At 39.0% G+C, this 19324-nt stretch overlaps 3 protein-coding genes across 6 annotated transcripts; 1 reads left to right on the top strand and 2 right to left on the bottom strand.

Moving 5' to 3' along the window:
* Positions 1-3931: 3931 nt before the first annotated feature.
* On the bottom strand, positions 3932-5772 carry LOC128737633 (uncharacterized). Its single transcript, XM_053832310.1, has 4 exons — positions 5230-5772; positions 4598-5165; positions 4290-4527; positions 3932-4233 (listed from the first exon to the last, which is right to left on the bottom strand). The coding sequence occupies exons 1-4, from the start codon at positions 5727-5729 to the stop codon at positions 4088-4090; spliced, it is 1452 nt and encodes a 483-aa protein (XP_053688285.1). The 5' UTR covers positions 5730-5772; the 3' UTR covers positions 3932-4087.
* A 1027-nt stretch (positions 5773-6799) lies between these two features.
* LOC128737566 (uncharacterized) lies at positions 6800-9555 on the top strand. 2 transcript variants are annotated; one of them, XM_053832237.1, is made up of 10 exons: positions 6800-6953; positions 7038-7260; positions 7313-7385; positions 7467-7519; positions 7581-7607; positions 7670-8087; positions 8147-8307; positions 8366-8546; positions 8606-8733; positions 8820-9555. In XM_053832237.1, exons 1-10 carry the CDS (start codon positions 6874-6876, stop codon positions 9183-9185), a joined length of 1710 nt encoding a protein of 569 aa, XP_053688212.1. In that variant the 5' UTR covers positions 6800-6873; the 3' UTR covers positions 9186-9555. The 2 variants fall into 2 exon arrangements, with proteins under 2 accessions (XP_053688212.1, XP_053688211.1); XM_053832236.1 differs by having other exon boundaries at positions 7313-7519.
* Positions 9556-9705: 150 nt separating this feature from the next.
* LOC128734653 (reticulon-4-interacting protein 1 homolog, mitochondrial-like) lies at positions 9706-12641 on the bottom strand. 3 transcript variants are annotated; one of them, XM_053828943.1, is made up of 7 exons: positions 12530-12641; positions 12236-12466; positions 11841-12046; positions 11616-11769; positions 10842-11555; positions 10287-10681; positions 9706-10227 (listed from the first exon to the last, which is right to left on the bottom strand). In XM_053828943.1, the coding sequence occupies exons 3-7, from the start codon at positions 11907-11909 to the stop codon at positions 10138-10140; spliced, it is 1422 nt and encodes a 473-aa protein (XP_053684918.1). In that variant the 5' UTR covers positions 11910-12046; positions 12236-12466; positions 12530-12641; the 3' UTR covers positions 9706-10137. The 3 variants fall into 3 exon arrangements, with proteins under 3 accessions (XP_053684918.1, XP_053684916.1, XP_053684917.1); XM_053828941.1 differs by having other exon boundaries at positions 11841-11921; XM_053828942.1 differs by having other exon boundaries at positions 11841-11921; positions 12236-12419; positions 12490-12636.
* Positions 12642-19324: the final 6683 nt, after the last annotated feature.

The following is a 19324-nucleotide window of genomic DNA, read 5'->3' as shown; positions in this document are numbered from 1 at the left end:
TCAACATCGATGGAGCTGAACTCGTGATAATGTATGATACACCGCATTTAATAAAAAATGCAAAGAGTATGCTAATGAAGCACAACGCGGTTTTTAAAAAAAAAATTTGCTCATTTAATGATATTGTGAAATTATTCAACGTAGATCGAGATGCAGTGCCACGGCTCGTTCCGAAGCTGTCTGATAAATGCATCTACAATGCTCCCTTCAGAGCGATGAACGTGGCACAAGCAACTCGTACTCTAAGCCTCTCAGTTGCGAAAGGCATACAATTTTACGTAAAGGAATCCGATATGCCAAAATCTGCGCTAAATACTGCAGAATATGCAGAATTTCATGACCAGCTGTTTGATATTTTTAATGCTAAGCCATTTGGCAGTAAAGCTAAGGTATTTGTATATTAATTAGTATTTAATAAAATAATTTGAATTATCTTGCGATTCCCAGCCATATCGTGAAGCATTAGTAGAAGACTCCTGCCATTGGCATTTTTTAGCAGCGGCTACAGAAACCTTAGAATCCATGTACTTCACAAAAAACACTTGCTTCAATATTAAAAAGGCAAATAATTTAAACATAACATACATAAAAGATTTAAATATATTATAAACACTTCATTTATCTAGGCTCGTGGTGATTCAAAAAAGCTAACTTCAAAGCAAAGAAGGCCAAACTACGTAGATGGATTGATCGGCAACATCTCTGCTTTAACTTGGTTATACAACAAGTTAAAAACTGAGTTTGGTTGCACTCATTTATGTACGAATTTTTTATGTCAGGACTGCGTCGAAAACCTATTTTCTGAAATTCGACGTCGATGTGGTCGCAATGATGCGCCTAACGCATATCATTTTGCATCAGCTTTCCGGCAGGCAGCATTATCTGCGAACGAGAAGTTGTGTCTCGGGTCCAACTGCGAAGTAGATGATGCTATGCCACTGCTAAATCATGACGACTTACACGTTGAAGATCCCACACAGTTCACCGACGTTCCAACTAATTTCACTTACAAGTTTGTTGATTTGAAAAGTATTAGTCCAGGGTCTTACACAACTCGGGATTTAAATGGCCTTGTGTACATTACTGGAGCAGCCGCTGCTAAATTGAAGCACCGAAAATGCCTGAAAAAACTTAAAGCCCAAGTGGAAGACATCGACGATGGAAATTACATCTTCTGTAAACTAAAAAAAGTCAGCGTATATCCAAGTAATGCGCTTTTTGAAATTGGATTAACAGCCTTTTCAGCTTTCAAGCAAAAATTTTCCCGATTCTTATACCAAAATAGAAGAAACGTTAAAACTCGTTTAAAAGAATATATAAAATATGATTCCTTTGAAATGTCTGTTTGCCGCCAATGTTTCGAATTACTTATAGACAAGATATTTAATACATTGATACAGTGCTTTTTGCGCGACGTGAAAATCAAACAAAAACTGCAAATCGCTTCTACGCGCAAATTTAATGAAGGTAAACGCAATCGAAAAGCACTGCGGATGAATCTCCCGATGTAAAGTTTATGCAGTCCTAATAAATCAAATGTGAAAAAACTTTGTCATTCATCCCTAATTCACTCCTAAACACACTGGTTAGAACTAAATGCAATATTGCTAATGAACAAAAACTAGCCATCTGTAAGAAAACTATTAAAGTATTAGTCGTATCTCTTTCAAACTTTATTTTAACAATCATTCAAACTTGTAGGTGAACGATTTATTTTAGTTCGATTGTTTTCAATGTAATTTCGTAAACGTTACGCTTGAGCTTGTTGTTATATTTTTAGCACCATTATCGTTAACGTCCGGTTGAGGTGCTTAAACTTCTGTCTAATGTTTCATCATGCTGAAGACACTGTTACGGATGTTAGGAATCGAGGTATTCCAATCTCGATTTGATAAAGCGCAAGTGTAGCTGTATACATCCTGGAATGACTGGAAGACCCATAATGTATTATGGGCCGATGTCGTATTTCACAGCCGTGGGTGAAAAAGCTATTGAATTGGTACCGAAAAAAAATGCTGAAAACTTCCAGTTCAGTTTTATAGAAGTCTCGTGCAGCCAAGCCGTTTTAAACAACTTAACAAGTGAAACCAATTGACGAAGTTTCTGAAAAAATATAGCACAAATTTATACAGCGAACGGTTTGAAATTTGTATTGCAACAACTTACTCGCCTTGACAATTCCGGATACACTGATGCTATCAAGGCCATCAAGACGCCGAGCGGCGGTCCAACACGGCGTTTCATCGGTCATAATATTTAGCAAAACACGCAAATGCCGGTATCGCTCCTTACCTGCCGGCAAAAAACGTGTTTTTCCAGGACCAAAAGGTAAGGGTTGTCGTACGAGTGGGAAAGTTGAATGACTATAAATAGTCGAAAATTACTTTTCGTTCCATCGCACCTGTTTTTTTCCAGATCGAAAAGCTGTTTATATTTTCGCGATTAAAGGAAGGCAATTCCTTGGTTTACTTAGTTGGCGAAAACTTCAAGAAAAGATTATTCGACTGTACTATTACTTGTATTACGAGCAACTATCACTTTTAATAAATTTAACTAAAATGCAAGCAAATCGAAATAAATTCACCAGCATCCAGCATGTCAAACTTTTGTTTATATACATTACAAATTGAAAATTCGTGTTGCCAGAAATTTTGAAGTAATAAGCGCTTTTTGAAAATTGAAGCGACAAGCGTAAACATTTTTGCTTCTATCGTGACGTGATCTGAAAAAACCCACATATTTTGTAGAATGCTATCACGAATCCATAAAAATGAATTTTCCCAAAAGTTTCCATTGCTTTTCATTGGAATCTATGCGCACGATGTCACGAACTGCTAAAATCTTCAATTGGCTGACAAATGCAAGCTTCTGCTATCCCTGCTGAAATCGACGTGAGGGTCGAGCGTGTCGAGAATTGCGGTTTTCGTGTGAGGAGAAAAGAGAAAGGATAACTTTTGCTATTATTCTCACAAACAATTTTACAGTTTAGCATGGAATGTCGTGTGAGTGCAAGGAGGTTTCGAAATTTCTTTTAATGCGTACTTAAGGGATAGATGAGATAGACAATGAATTTCTCAATCGCTTTGCGCGGCGCGATAGCTGCACCAGATGGTGCTAGTGTTATTTGCAAAATGTAGCATTACCATTAGTACGACGTTTTTCTGAAAAATTTGTTCGAGGTGTTACGTCTGTTAGTCTGTGGTCAAACTGTGGAGGAGTCAACACAGGAGGAAGCCAATATGTCGATAAGCCGGCTGCGAAACTGCGATCGCTGGAAAGGTTGGTGTTCCAAAGCAGATACCGAAGAGCAGAAAACAAGTAGTTGTACGTGATGCACTGGTTTATGCTAGGAAGCATATTATATTGCTGGTAGGGAGGTCATATTTGCTTATTTACAACAAAGGATCAAAGACTTGTGGATTCGTGGATTTCAAGGCGGTGTATGATCGTGTTAAGCTGAATGAGCTATTGCATATCATGCTTAAATATAGTATTTCGACGAAATTGACGCTAGTTACGCTGGAGGGATCAAAATTACGTCGACGGATAGGAAGTTAGGGTTCAGATATTTTCGTTGTTTGACAGACTGAAGCAAGGGGAGGTGCGCTCAAACCTAAAAAACAAGAAACGGTACCATTAAACGGAATCTAGCTTGATTTTGCGAACATTATCGCCTTCATCGGAATTGATTGTAGCAGTGGGGAAAATATTTTTAGGATTTCTAAGAGAGAAGCTGCTTGGGTGTGGATCATAACCAGCTCTGTTAGCAAAGATAGAAATCGTGGTATTGTTGGTGCTGAAGCGGAGCAGGATAAGCAGCGATATGAAGTCGAGAAACATATGTGTATATATCTTAGAACACGATTCTCTCAAATTCCTGTATTTTTTTAGCATAAAACGCATTGACTTTTTCTAAATTGTTATCCTTTATTTTAACCAAACTCGTATTTCAAGGAATACTTTAAAAATTAACGCTTGTAGTACGTACATACACTATTAAAAAATATAATAAGTTATCTGGTGCGATTCGCAGTAATCATAAACGAAAATCATGATCCTTAAAAAGAAATAGTTTGAAGTCATGCGGTTAGACGGCAGAGTAGTGTAGGTTCTTTTTCCTTTTCGCATTTTGAATTTTTATGTTCAGCAAGCGATTAATGCGTGAGTCGTCGAAACGTGCCATTGCCTGTAGTCGATCGTTTGTTTCCAGCATAGCCCTATTGTAAACTTTTTCTGTGGAATGAAATATTGTTCAATAAAGCCCGATTTCCGTTATTATTGTTCTGTACCTTTGATGAAACTCAGTTTTTCCGGTTCAAGTTGTATACTTGGTGGTGTATTTTGTCCTGCATTGTTCGATTTCCGTCCGGTGACACTACTTACTGCCAGCCGTTCGTATCCCCAGAGCGCCACCGCCAGCTTGCTAATAAACTTGAGATCATACTTTTCACCAGGCTCAACTGCGTCAATGTCTAGCATCGTACGACACGGAATTACTGAGTCTTGAACTACAGTATCCCCATTATCCTGGAGTATATTGAGCAAACATTACTCGATTCCTCTAAAGCCAAAAATGATAAACTGGAAACCTACTCACCAGGGTATATGCTCCACTTAGTGATATGAATTTGCTTCCATCCGAGTCCCGTCCCTGTCGCGACTGCTGCGAAGCTGTTAGAGTTGGAGTAGTGAATATAGAAGAATTTTGCTGTTTTATGTGTGCCAAAGCTTCTGCAGAAGTTTTGGTATTATCTTGACTCACGGGAATGGGCTTCCCTAGCAACTTAGGATCATATGATCTAAGTTTTGCAGTGAGCTCTCGATTTATTTGGAGCAGATCGCTGTTGCGGACGTGGACATCACGCAAACGCGTTACCAATAGGTGGTTCCTACGCTTGAGCCACTCATTTTCTTTGCGAAGACGTTCCAGTTCATCCATCGCAGCAACATTATGTGATTGATGTATTTGTTCGTCTGGCGGCTTGTCATACTCATGGAATTCATCTTCCAACAGCTCTAATTCAGCGTTTTCAGTGTTGCTCGGTAGGCGAGAATTGAGGTTGTTTATTGGCGGCCACAAATCGAAAAAGGTTTTTTTCATGCGTTTAGGACTGGGTTGGTTTTCGTTGCCTCTGGTTGAATTATTGTTTTCAAGTGAACTGGATCTAAAGAATTAAGGATTATGACGAAATTTGCTTAAAAGTTAACAATAAGGTAGATAAAACTTACTGAAATTCATTTACAATCGAATCTAAAATTCGGTTTTGTGTAATCCCGTTTCCGTTGTGTTCGGGCTGTGATCCAAACTCTTCGTTAAGGAAATTATTCAAGCCTTCAACATCCGCAGCAGAATGATCAAAACGGTATGTGTCGTCGATCTTTTCCTCTTTGATGGTTGTATCCATTTGAAATGCAACTAAATTACTAGCACTTTCACTTCCGGTGGCGGTCTTCATTTTACGGTTCCACTGGATTGTTTTTATTCTTAAATAGAACTGATGAAAGTCTTTCAACTGCTGGTTACAACTGCAGCAAATCTGTCCGTTTAATTCAAGCAACTCTTCCGGAAAATATTTTCGAATAAGGCCTTCGATGTTCTGTCGGATGCCTTCTTCCCCTCGAACTGCTGTTAATGTTTTTATGAGAGTTGGGTCTTCGGATAGGCACAGCAAACAATAGCAGCCTGGGTGTTCAGTTATTGTAGATTGCGGCTGAGTTTGTGATTCCATTTTAGCGTATTTAAATTTAAACTACTTTTACACACAACACATCCTGCGAGAGATTTATCCATGCACTGGTAAAGAGAAGAGGCAAAGGCAATGTAAATGTAAACAAATTTTACGATTTTGCTATGTAAACAGAGTTACTGAAATGTCAAGTGTCAGTAGCGTGTACACGCTTATAAAAAGTTTCTCGAAGATTATTAAGAAAAACCCGAAAAACCACTTTACTAATGTCGAATTTGTTTATTCAATCCGGGTTGAAACTGGATGAATTTTACCTGTCAGATAGGAGCAAATGAACATAAAAAGTTCATCCAGTTCCAATCCGGATTGAATAAACAAATTCGACATAAAAAAGGGATATTCCTAGGGATATTCAACGTGAAAACGTGGATACCGTTTAAATTATTTATAGATTCGGGTCTATTTTGCAAGGCGAGTGACGTAAGAAGCCAAATTTCGCTGCGTAGCCACTTGCACTTATATTTCGAAGTTCTGCGAATCTTATCTATTTTCACATGCAGCGAAAGGTTCATCGTCTAGTTCATCGTAAATCTCCAATGTCATTCGATTCGACTCAACTAGCGGCGAACGAAAAGCGAACGGCAGCAAATCAAAATTTGGCCGTGATACGTCACTCGCCATGCAGAATAAGGGCCGAGCGAAGATTAAATCCTTTTGTATCTGAAAGAACGGTCAAACTCAAAACTTGTATCCCAAAGACAAGCCCAAAGATTCCAAAGATCCCAAAAAAGCGTGACAGGAGGAAACTGAGAAATCTGGCAACACGACTGGTATTATTATTAAACAGAAAGTTAGTGTGTTTTCGTCGTTCTGTCGTTTTCATCTCGTTTCAGCTCGTCCGGTATTTTCAAGTAGCTGGCAGGCAGCCATGTTTTCGATGTCAACATGTTAGCGTTAGCGTAAACGAGAAATCATATATTCGCCACTCTTCACACAAGTTAGCTCTTCAGCTGTCAGTGGGGCCCACGACTCCTGAGCCCGCCTGATGTTAGCTCTCGTCAACGCAAAGCAAACGAGATAAAGGTGCCAGTTAGCTGGGTATTTTTAATTTGTTAAAAAACTATCGCAGTTCAGTGTGAAAATATTTTTCAAATACAGAATATAAGGTAGGGCTGACCTTTATGCAATGGATATCGAAATAAAAGATGAACCGGTCATCATTGAAGGCTACGAGCTGATAGATACCGCAGACAGCTACAATCTCAGGTAGGCACTTAAACCACACAAACAGCTGGGTATGAACTATGAATAAACAATCTAGTTGAAATATAATGTTGAATTTTGTTTTAGCAATGAAGCATGTTCTTCCAAAGATAGCCAACAAAGTTTCGAGAACGATGAGATGTTGATCCTTCTTCGACAGTGGGGGCTGGAGATCCTTTCGGAAAGATTTACGAAAAACTTGATAGATGTCAGTCTTCTAGATTACATTCTAGAGGTGGATATTATGGAGCTGTGTAAGGATCTTCCCATGCGTTATCGGCTTATTTTAAGGCACAAGTTGGAGCATAAGGTAAGGAAATTAGTTTTTTTACAAGCACTTTATTCGCTATGAATGTTTTTAGTATTACAAAAATCAGCAACATAAAAATAAGAATGACGATGGAAGCGGTAAATCAGTGAATAAGGCACGGCCTGGTAAGAGATCGTCATGTAATGTTCAAGGCGGGGAAAATGTAGATCTAATTGATACAACGACAACGTCACGTTCTCGCTTAGATACAACCGATTCAATGGTAAACTATAATAGTGCGGTGAAACTACCAGTACCGGTAAATTTGGTTTGCTTTGTACTTGTCTCCTGGATGTTATGATTTTATTCTTTACTTCTAGCGTTTTTTCTACGGCTCTAAACGAGAGGTTTGTCATCACAGAATTGAAACAGTCTTAATGTAGAGAACTAATTTGCCTTTCTGATTTAGAGTTTACTGGAGATTTGTGAAGTACACGAAACGGGTAGGAAGTTTTTAGAACAATACAAGAAGGAAAATGGCAAGCGAATTTATCCTGCGGAATCTCGCAAGTATATTAAAAATGCTGTCGTTGATTACTTCTATCGCTGCGGTAATGGACATATTGTGTCTCAAACGTTTCCGAGAATGGTTCAGATTATTCTGGACGAGCTACCGGATGAGGATCCTGGCATTTGGTATATACCTAAGGATAACAATCATGCTGCAGCTGGTTTACTCTACACTCGTTACAAGTATCTGTTACAGAAAGACTATAATTCTCGTTCACAAAAAAACTCAAACACGGTAGTTGCTCCTGCGGCTACCGAAGTGCCGGCGGAACAGACCTGGCTTGATCTACCGGAAAATGAGCAACTCAAGTGTTCCGGTAAGGCGAACGTGTAGTTTGGTATTTTTCTTAATAATCGTCACATTTTACGTTCACAGCTGCCAAGCGGAAGCTGCAAAATGTTTCTAATATCGATAAAATTGAAGTGCATGCAGCGTGGAGAGATTCGTTCCCGCTGCGACGATACGAGGTTGTAAGTAAGAAATTACGTCTCGAGGAATGGAGCGTACTGGCTAGCTTAGAAGAGAATAATGCATTGGTAGGACGAGAAAGTTTGGCAAATATTTTAGTAAATTCATTTGATTTGTTGGTTGTAGATAAATTACGACTTCTGCACGTTACATTCAGCCGAGCACGACACTTTTCGGGAAAAGGTGCCCCAATTTGTTACACTTTTTAAGGATGTTTCTCAAGGTTATAAGGCGCAAATTGAGGACGACAGGCAGCTGTATCATGTGCTTACATCGCTGAATTTCCAGGAAGGCAGCGAAGATTCTGGTAATTTTGATTCGAAGCCAAAAGGTAGTCTTACCCACTCATAGTTGTGTTTTACGCAGACAAAGCAAACTTCCTCACGTTTTATTCCTTGCCGTTGATTTTGCGCCAAAACTTTATTGGAAAAGGCAGGAAAAGAATTAAGCCTTCGCTGAAATCGTGCCGGACTTCGTTCATTGTCTTGATAGAGGTAGGTTTTGTACACTTTTTCTCATCATAAATTTGTACTAAAAATGCGTACGCCACGTATCAACGTTTTTGGTTTTGTTTTTTTAGAAGGAGCAGGATCTGCCTGAGGCAATCGCGCAACGTAAACAAATGGTCGACTGGGAACATGAAGGTAACCCCAACGGGCCATCAACTCCACAGCCGTTTATTATTGCCATTGGTGATGCGAAAACCTACGACATCAGCAAGTATTTTGTCATTTGGGAGAGTATCGTTTTCAAATGCAAAACTGTGGTGGAAGCGCTGGATCTTATGTTTAAATTGCACGCTGTTTTCGAATTGGATTACTCACAGATGTGTCAAACTGTGATGAAATTCATTCAAAAGTATTTCTACGATCTGGCCACGGACACCAAGCGGTTGGATGCTAAGGCAGCAGCCTTGATTACGGACTTGAATCGAAGCGCAAATTGAATGAACGAGTTTTAGGTATGTCTGACTATTTGAGCTATTTATATTTAAAACCTCGGAGGAATTCTAGAGGTCTGTTCCGTTCCATCATTATACTATTTAGTATATGATAACTAACGGGCGTGGAGTACGAAAATATGTTCAACCCCAAATTATTTTATACACGTGATGCAAAAGTATCAATCGGTAGTAAATACATACTACTCGAAATCTGCGGTTAAGTGAACGTATTTGTGAAAATTCCATTTTATCAATGCATTTTTTGGATTCAATGCAAAAATATACACTATCTGAAGTGTATTGACTGTTTGTAAAAAGAAATTTTAGTTAAATATAAAACACTACTATAGACTATAAAACGCTGTGAGCACGTCTTAATAGTATAGTCGCATACTAATTCTCACTTTATTTAAGTTTTTGAACCAAATGTAAGAATTCTTAACATTCGATAATTTATGATTTATTTTTCGGATTTAATATAGTATTAAAATAAAACAGTCGAATAGTTATTTGACTAATGAAATTAAAATTGATTTTCCTTTATTGTTAATTCAAAATTGTTCTAATGAATTTTCGTCATATTTTTTCCGAAAAAAACTTAACATACAACGGGTTACAGTTTACCTTGCGTAAGTCCGAACCCATTTAACCTAACAGTAAATTCACTTTTCATGTATCCTAAACTGTGCAACAAAAAACAAACACCTATACGAATATGAGAAGTCACGAGGCATCGAAGCGGAGCGGAAAAATCACCGCGAAAATTTACCATATCTTTGATAATAAAATCGTTACAATATGATACAGGTTTTTCTTGCTCATATAAAATAACAGACAGTCAGATAGTAGGTAGCAGTGAAAACACGACAAATTCTTCGTGAAACATGTGTTAAGTGTGTAGTGCCCGGTTTTTTTCATGGACTCCGTCAAAATCTGATACTTGTCCCGGCTGCTTCTACGATCGGAAGGTGATGATAGTGCTGCCAATACTTTTCTCACTGCAGATATGGTCCATTGCCCGTTCGACTTCGTTTGGAGTGTAGACCTAAAATTTAACCGTGATGGGTTTATGGGTTGGTAGATTGAACGAGTCAGTGTTCTTACTCTGTCAACAACCGTTTTCAGCGTTTCATCGTTGACGAATCCGGCTAATCGTTCCAGTACCATGTGACACAGGTGCGGTCCGCCCCAGTCCGGATGCGTTCGGAAGATAACGGCAGCCAACTTCCGAACTTTGATTAGCACACTAAGCAGCATCCTAGACAGCGGGCCAAATTCGTCCGATGCGAGCTCCGGTTCGACCGTATCTACGATGGTGCCACCTTTGGCTAGGAATTTAGTCAGAAATTTATGATCGTACGCTAGGCGAGTGGTCAGAAAGATGTAGTCGAACTTTTCTCGAGCCGTCAGTTCGTTGATTAGATTAGACTTTTCCACGTTGATGTCGATGAAATTGGAACGGAAGTGCTCATTGGCAAAGGTAATAATATCTCCGGCACCTGCGGGCGTAGAGGAAAGGAATTGATTATTGGTTAACACCTGAAACCTTACATCATTAATACCTCTTTCTTCTGCGAGCGATATGATTAGGTGTTTGAAAAGCAATAAAATGTGTGTCAGGACATATAAACACAACAACGAAACGAAAAGACAACTTACCCAGTTCATGGATCACCGGAGCTGACCGCGTATGGCATGTAACGGCTACGTGAGCGCCCCACTTATTCGCTAGTTGCGTTATAACACAGCCAACCGGTGAGCAAGCATCCTGTACCAAAATCCGCTTTTCCTTGCTACTGTGCTCAGTTAAACCGTGGGCATCCAGCAGGCTTAAAGCAATACAACCGCTATATGGTAAGCTCGCAGCACCTTCAAATCCAATGAGGAATGGTTTTCGAGATATTCGAGTTTCTGGAACAACCACAAATTCGGCCGCCGCTCCCGATTCATACCACGGAGTAGCTAACCACACTTCATCGCCTATTTCTATTCCGCTCTTCGATCCTTTGCCAACGGCTTCTACAACCCCGGCACACGAGCGACCCAGTACCAGTGGAAGCTCCGGGTTATAGCTGGCGCTGTAGCTTTTAATCATCCGTCGTAGGGTTCGTCCATAGCCAAACGCTATTCGACGGTCAATGCGGTTTAGAGCCGCTGCTCGAACGCGCACCAGAATATCGGAGGAAGACTCAAACTGCGGAACAGGCGTATTGCACACCGCTACATTATCCGGATCACGAAAGGAAGTGCAGGCGATCGACTTCATTATTGGTGCTGCTAAATGTGGCCTAGCTAACCAGACACCTAACAGTACACCGCCGGTCGTACCGAAACCAAGTCCAACCAAAATAAAAAACGCATTGTTGCGGGATACTGCAAAAAAAAAAGAGTATATAAAATTTCATTTGACCAACTTTCAATTCAAAGACTTACTTTCATCCCGAAATAATATCCGCAACTGTTCGTAGATTATCGTAGGGTCAGCTACCTCTCTGGCGGTGTCTTTCAGTCTTTGGACCAGCTCTAACACATGGGACCATGCGTTCCTGGCAGCGCTGCTAGCTTCGGCGTTTGCATCGTTTATTGCCTACAATGGTAGTACATCTCTGCTAGAGTGGTTCGTTACATTAATTAATACGGTTAACGTAGAAAGCATACCCTCATTGCCATATTTCGACCTTCGTCGGAGTACTGCCTAACGACCCGCAGTCCACTTTCGGTGGCCATGCTGATGCTGGACTGCGAAGTTGACGGTTTAATGCAATATTATCAAAAATACATAAACGGTCAAACTGAGCGGTATTAGTAATTATAATCTCTTATAAGCTTATGATTGTTTTATATCCATTTACCATCGCTTATCACTAACATTGAAGGTTCAACAGTGGTGATGAAGGCACGAATGAAAAGAAATAGGTACAGAATGAGCATAATCACCGAGAGTGATGACAACAAAGATTGGATACAAATTATATGCACAATACTTACGTAACATCAAAACGTTACTAACAGTTTATGTACACAGTCATGCAATAATCTAGAGCACTAAATACCTGCATTGCGTTCACGACTTCTCCTACGCGGCTCCGAACATCCTCCATTGTATTCGTTAATTTCTAAGTATTTTGCAGTTTATAATAAACGTTGTATATGGAAAGGCAAAGTAGTAGCAAATTTTAACTTTTATTATTTGGTGGGCATTGCTCCGTATGCTGTTACTTGTATCCCTGAACCCTCCTAAAACGGAGGATAAATTCCGCTGATCTGCGTTAAAATTCGGCTGGCTGAAAATATATTTTTGTCTTACCACACAGCTATTCCAAAATACTAACTCATATACTACCGACCATGATTTTGTTGATTTGATGCCAAGAGTACAACATATTTTTTTTGACTTCGGCCAGATTCTTCACAACTTTTTGTCTTTTCTTTTCTTTGGTCGGTGACAAGCAGCCAAACAGAAGAACAGTGCGACTGCGAATGCGAAGAAAAATTGGCCTTGCCAGCGTTGAAAGAGATTTCGTAGGCTGCTCGCACTTACAGGAAATCTCGTGCCGAACTGTCAACGCGTGAGTGTTGACAAAAGCAAAAATACTTCCCTTTCATTTTTTCTCACGCAAAACCCTGAACAATATCAGCAACGCTGGCAAGGCCAATAAATCGATTCAATAGCGGACAGCGTTCACGGAGTGCTGTCATATGCGATGTCTATTATACACGTTGAACACGCAGTCATCAAATTTTGGTAATATTTTATGCTGTGAATCATTCGGCAATGTTTTTTTTAGTTTTTGACACGGAACAAGACTTATTTTAAAACTTTTATTCAATAATTCTCGCTCTAGTTTTCAAAAGGTCGCAAATTGCAGCCTTTTGTATGCATTATGTGACCTTCTGTCACAACCAGAATTGGTGGTTCGTTTGCACCAGGATTCGATTTCGTCATTGCAAAAAAAATCTCGATTAAAACAAATCACGTATAAACGGTGGAATGGTCATAAGATAATTATCAGTGAGCTCTATTTGGCACATATCCAAAAAGGCCGTGAGTGCCGAGTTCTTACGCTCTACTTGTTCGTTGACTTCAAAGCTGCATACGATACCTACCATCGACCGTAAAGAGTTGTGGAAAATCACGGACGAGAACGGCTTCCCCGGGAAGCTAGTGAGACAGATTGAATCTACGATGAATCTATGTACGTTTTGGTAATTCACGAATCAAAACAGTTTACCCCAAAATTAAAATTTTAATAAGCTTCTTGTTACTTTTACAAATGAAATCGTCACAAAATTAAAGTTACATTAACTCTCTAACCGCTTAGTTGGTTTCAAGATACGATGCTGGTCTAACAAGCCAGTCGTCGTATGTTCAAATCTCGGCTAGGCGGTGCTGCTAGATAGAGTCAGTATCCAACAAACATATTTATTGCACAATAGCTTATCAAGTGATTACTGTAGTAACAAACTACCTTTAACGGTGGACGAACAAAGAATGATTATATTTCATCAACTGAATATTCACCTGTCTAACTCCTGCAAACCTGTGCCTACTTGGTAATCGAAACTTATATTGATGAATCTATATATGCAATAGGATACTATATTCGGCCATCCTGAAAACGCTTCGACCCGAAGTGCACCATTAAATATCTGTTGGATTCCAATGTTTCAAATTAGATGGATCGAAGATGGAACTATACGGCACTCTACTATTCTGTTGTCCTTCTATATCAGTTACAACATATCGATTATTTGGAAGGACTTTTTTTATTTCAAATGGGCCCTTGAATTGTTTTTGTAGCTTACGTGACGATCCAACTTCTGGATGATGAGGAATGAACACAAGATCACCAGTTCTCTGTAGTCAACACACATTCTATAGGTTTGATCTTTTTTCTTTACCAATACTATGCGACTAGCGTATGGTGAATTACTTTCAGTAATTACTCCTTCTTTTAAAAGTTTAACAATAGTCGATTCTATTTCCTTCTTTTGTGCAAAAGAATATCTTCTTGCAGAAAAATTGAAAGGTTTATGATCTGTTAATTTAATTGACATTTCGTGTACAGTATCTGGTATCGAATTTATCTCTGATTTTAAACAATGCCGAACAAAAAGTGACTTGATCTGATTAACAATCTCTAATGAAATATTATTGTCGCCAATATCCAATTCATCAACAACATTATTAAAACTATGTGTATCATTTACCTCTATAGAATAAAGCTGGTTCAAAAACAATTCATTATCTTCCAAATTCTTCGAAATGTTATTTAAATATGATTTTCGCCGAATTTCAATAAAATGTCGGTCTTGCTCAATAGTTACATCGTTCGACTTGATAAAATCGCGCCCAATGATGCAATCCGGATACATAGTGTTATCAGGAACAACCTTAAACTGAAGATTAAATAAAAGATTATCAATTAAAATTTCGATACTAACTACTCCTAACACGTTTACAGCTGAATTGTTAACTCCTTTAAACTCTAAATCATTTGAAAAATGTTCAATATCAAAATTTTGCGGTACTACACTCTGCTTAATTAAACTAATGGAACTTCCTGAATCAAATAAAGATAAAATGTTTTTAAAATAATCATTAAACCTTAAACGCATTGAAAAATGGTCTTTCGTTAACCTAACTCTAGCTATTTTACCTAATTCGTTTTCGTTCCTATCGTCATTGCCTTGGCTTGTTGATGTTACCGGACCAATGGTGAAAACAGCTCCTCTGGATGATGTCCCATTCCGATTATCTTTGTATATCTCTGCTTGTTGTCTTACATCTCTTCTTAATCGACAAAATGTTGCCAAATGACCAAAACGATTGCAGTTCAAACATTTCGCTGGAACACTACCGCATCGCCGCGAAATATGACCTTCTTCTCCGCAATTGTGACATATCCAATTTCTCGATAAAGTACGCCGCTCCTCAGCCTTTGTAACATTAATCGTGCTTCTTTCTCCATTCTTCATATTAACCATACTTGCATATCTTTTCATTGCCAAAATTAATTCTCCAATAGAACCGAATTTACTTGTCGCCAAAACCAATTGTAATTTTTCGTCTTGAATTCCATGAATAACGTATTTGATGATTGCTTCCTCACTTAAACGAACCGTTTTACCAATCGCCATTATTTCATAGACATAGTTTTCGAAATCTTCTTCCGGTAGCTTTGCTCGCTGAATCAATCGACAATGAACGTCTGCTTCATCAATATGAGATGGAAATCCTGATCTTAGTTCACGCTTGAAATCCTCCCAGCTTACGATCGTTTCTTGAACTGCTTCATACCATAACCTCGGAACTTTCCCAAATCTTGTTATTGCGTAATGAAGGGAAGCTTGATCCGTCCACTGGTATAGCGTTTTGATATTCTCTAACTTCGCAATCCAAGAATCTGCCGTTGTACTTGCCGGATTGAATTCAGGAATAATGCGTTTGACATCTTCGGGATGTAACAGGACCATTTGCTTAGTTTGATTCTGATAAAAACCGTCTCCACCAGCAGCACAATCTTGAGCATTAAGAACAGCATGAGCCTGAACACGAATGTCTCCACCAGCAGCACGGTCTTGATGATTTTCTATAAATGATTCCGCTTGAATTTCAGCCGTTTCAATTGATTTTTCAAGTTGACGAGGTCTTGAATTCAGTGACATGCTTCTCCGTATTCTCGGCATTTTGTTGAATTGAAAAAAAACCTCGATCCCACTTCTGAATTGTAGTAACAAACTACCTTTAACGGTGGACGAACAAAGAATGATTATATTTCATCAACTGAATATTCACCTGTCTAACTCCTGCAAACCTGTGCCTACTTGGTAATCGAAACTTATATTGATGAATCTATATATGCAATAGGATACTATATTACCGTGGACCCCCGTTCGTTTGACCCTTTTTTAATCTGAACACTTTAATTTGAACCTCGCTGGTTTTGCATGACGTGCAAATTAAAAATGGTTCAAATGTCATTCTCAACATGACATGATTTGCTTATGCAGACAATACATAAACACGATTTGTTTGTACTGATCTAGCGTGTTTAATCTGTTTCACGTTGCGTTTTCCCAACGATGATGATAGAAATTCGATCGCAGAATGGGATATTCGTTGCTTGCAACTGCCAACTGAATCAAGCCACCAAAATAAAGACCAGGGCGACTAGTTCATACAAGTTTCAGCATATTTACCCAGGTAACCAATAAGCATTTTCAATGCAATTTAAAGAATTTAAATAGGATTGTGGATGCCAATTTACAACAGTTATGCAGTCAAAAGGCTGATAAACAGCAACCTGCAGTATAAAATGCCAGGGATGCTAATAAACGATTGATTTACTGCTTATACTAATGCCTATTGGTTACCTGGGTAGGGTTGTCAGTTGTTCAAATTAAAAACTAACCCCGTTAGTTTGCATGAGGAATCGTTCAAACGAACGGCGGTTCACTGTATTCCACTGTTATTAGCCTTATAGGGGTTGAATAAGTCACTATTCAACAAAAATGTACGTTGAGTACGATTGTTGCACTAGCTCCGTATCCGTCCGTGTACTCTAATAGCCGGCTGTGAAGTCTGTCGATGAAGAAAGGTTAAGTCTAAGAAAGACATTTAAGCACAAGGCTTTTTTACCCCTCTAACCGGCAATATCATAAAAACTATGCGAGCAAGCTAGTGACTATTTATTCATGAAAGTACACTCAAAAGAAGCTTTTATGCAAAAATAGTTATCTGGTGGAGCGCCAGGTGAGAAATAATCGAAATTCCCTTTTTCATTTGTCATACCTAAAGCGTGTAGGGACGAGGGTGGAAATATAATCACAAACGAGCGCGAGGTGGTCCACAGGTAAAAGCAGTTTCTTTCTTTTTTTTGTTTGTACATCAACAGGCCTTGGGGCCCAAATGATACCCTAATCTAAAAATTACGTGCTATTGATAAAAAACGGGTTTTCAGCCCGTTACGGCTGACGTAAAATTCGAAGCTGGAGTTAAACGGTTAAAGCGGCGTTATAGACCGGTAATCGTGCTGAAGCAACAGTACTTCACTAGATAAATTCAATGATTTGGAAGGAGGAGAAACTACCGCGGGACCTGATGCAAGGTGTCGTCTGTTATCCCATCTACAAAAAGGGCGATCGGCTAGATTGCTGTAACACGCCCTACAAGGGGCTCTCCCAGATTTTGTTGCATTGTCTATTCCCAATTGCAAGAGAACTCGTAGGACAGTATCAGGCGGGCTTTATGGGGGTCCGTGCTACTACGGATCAAATGTTTACTCTCCGACAAATCTTCAAGAAATGTCGGAAATACAGCAAACATTTTTCTTGAATAGTACCTTATTCAACCGTTGTATAGCTAATTATCGGGACACAAGCGCTTAGTTAGCTGTAATTCAACAGAAATGTTTGATGGGCATGCTTACGCATCATATTTTCGTGAATTTCAGAGCAGCGTACGATACAGTTGAATGCGAACAGCTATGACACATAATGCGCGAGTACGGTTTTCCAGACACACTGACGCAGTTGCTCAAAGCTACCCTGGAGCGAGTGATGTGCTACGTATGCGTTTCGGGGAGCAAAATGCATTTGAACGGATTAATTTAGCATGAAACGGTTGCTAGCGTTATTAGCTAGCGATTGGTAAAGAAAAATTGCATTGAAATGCATTTATGTCACCGTGATAAACGTAAGAGAGGAAATACGAAGAAAATCTCTTATTTGCACACAGACCCTTTTCTAGAGTTCTGAATTGAGAGACTGGCCATGTCACTTAAAAACTCGCATCATTAAACCAACGACACTCACTGATTACGTGAAACGGGTTTAATAATGACAAGTTCTCGCGAGCTACTGAGTTGCCATGGCCAGTCTCCCAATTCAGAACTCAACCCTTTTCACGTGTTATGCGCGAAATATACCGTCATCCGGGGATACTTGCAACACTTTTGAACTTTGACTTAGTATAACTTTCGAAGTATACCGTTTAGGTCCAAGTGTAAGTAGCCAAAACTTGTATAGTGGTGAGTACTTTTGATTTATGATTATGAGAAAAAATATAAACTAGATGAATCTGTAGAATGCACCGAAAATAGGGGTGTTACAAGTTACCCAGTAAATGGGGTTACTTGCAACACTTTTCTGATTTTGCGTTTCTTATGATTTTATATCTGATTTCAAACCGCGAATGACTATTTTGAGATATTTTGAATGTATTTGTAGTAAAACAAGAGATACTAGTTTTTTGTTTTTTGTTTCCCAATTTCGTCTATCGCTTTTTTAAAGATATTCGGTGAAAATGTAGCATGTCGGCGAACTCAAAATTGCCGTTTCAAGGTACGTGGAATTTTTCACAATTTTAATTTTTCTGGAGATGGTGGTAGACAAAATAACATCGTACAGATGCAAACTTACTTTGTACATACTGTCTATTACATACTATTACATACTATTACTGTCTATTACATACTATTACATACTATTACTGTCTATTTTTATTTTTACAAGTGCTGCAAGCCGCGCCATATTGGAAGTAACAACACGAATTCATCGTTTCTTCTCCAAGTTCAAGATATAAACAAAGCTCAAAGTTGCTATTTGTTAGCTTATATGATGCACTTATTGTGTACAGGAACCAAACAATAAAAAATAATTCCATGTCAATGGACTGACGCAACTTTGCACATCTATTTTTCCTACTCTGAAGGTGAAATTACTTTCCAATCGTATAAAAACAAGCAAAACAATGATGTAATGGATTAAACTTAACTAAACAATAGGTAAACGTCCCTTCTTTAAAATGGCATTGGGTACAAATGGTTATGTTAACAAACAAAAGCGTTCGAGCTGTCAAAAGCGCCATGCGCCAAAGTGTTGCAAGTAACCCCGGTGTTGCAAGTATCCCCGGATGACGGTATGGTAGGAAGCGGTTCTAGAGAAAACAACGTTTGCCTCCTGTGATATCTGACCAAAACATCTACTACTGGCCACTCACTTAACCCATTATGACCCGGGTATACCTAAATTTGGACCAAATGAAGTGAAACTCTGTAATCTATTATATTATGGCTCGAATGTGTCGGGAAACGCAAACTCGTCATTTGGAATGCTTTTAAGGTCAAAATATCACAGGT

Source organism: Sabethes cyaneus, chromosome 2 (assembly GCF_943734655.1).
Source record: "Sabethes cyaneus chromosome 2, idSabCyanKW18_F2, whole genome shotgun sequence".
Classification (NCBI taxonomy): domain Eukaryota; kingdom Metazoa; phylum Arthropoda; class Insecta; order Diptera; family Culicidae; genus Sabethes; species Sabethes cyaneus.
This window is presented reverse-complemented; position numbering and strand designations above follow the sequence as displayed.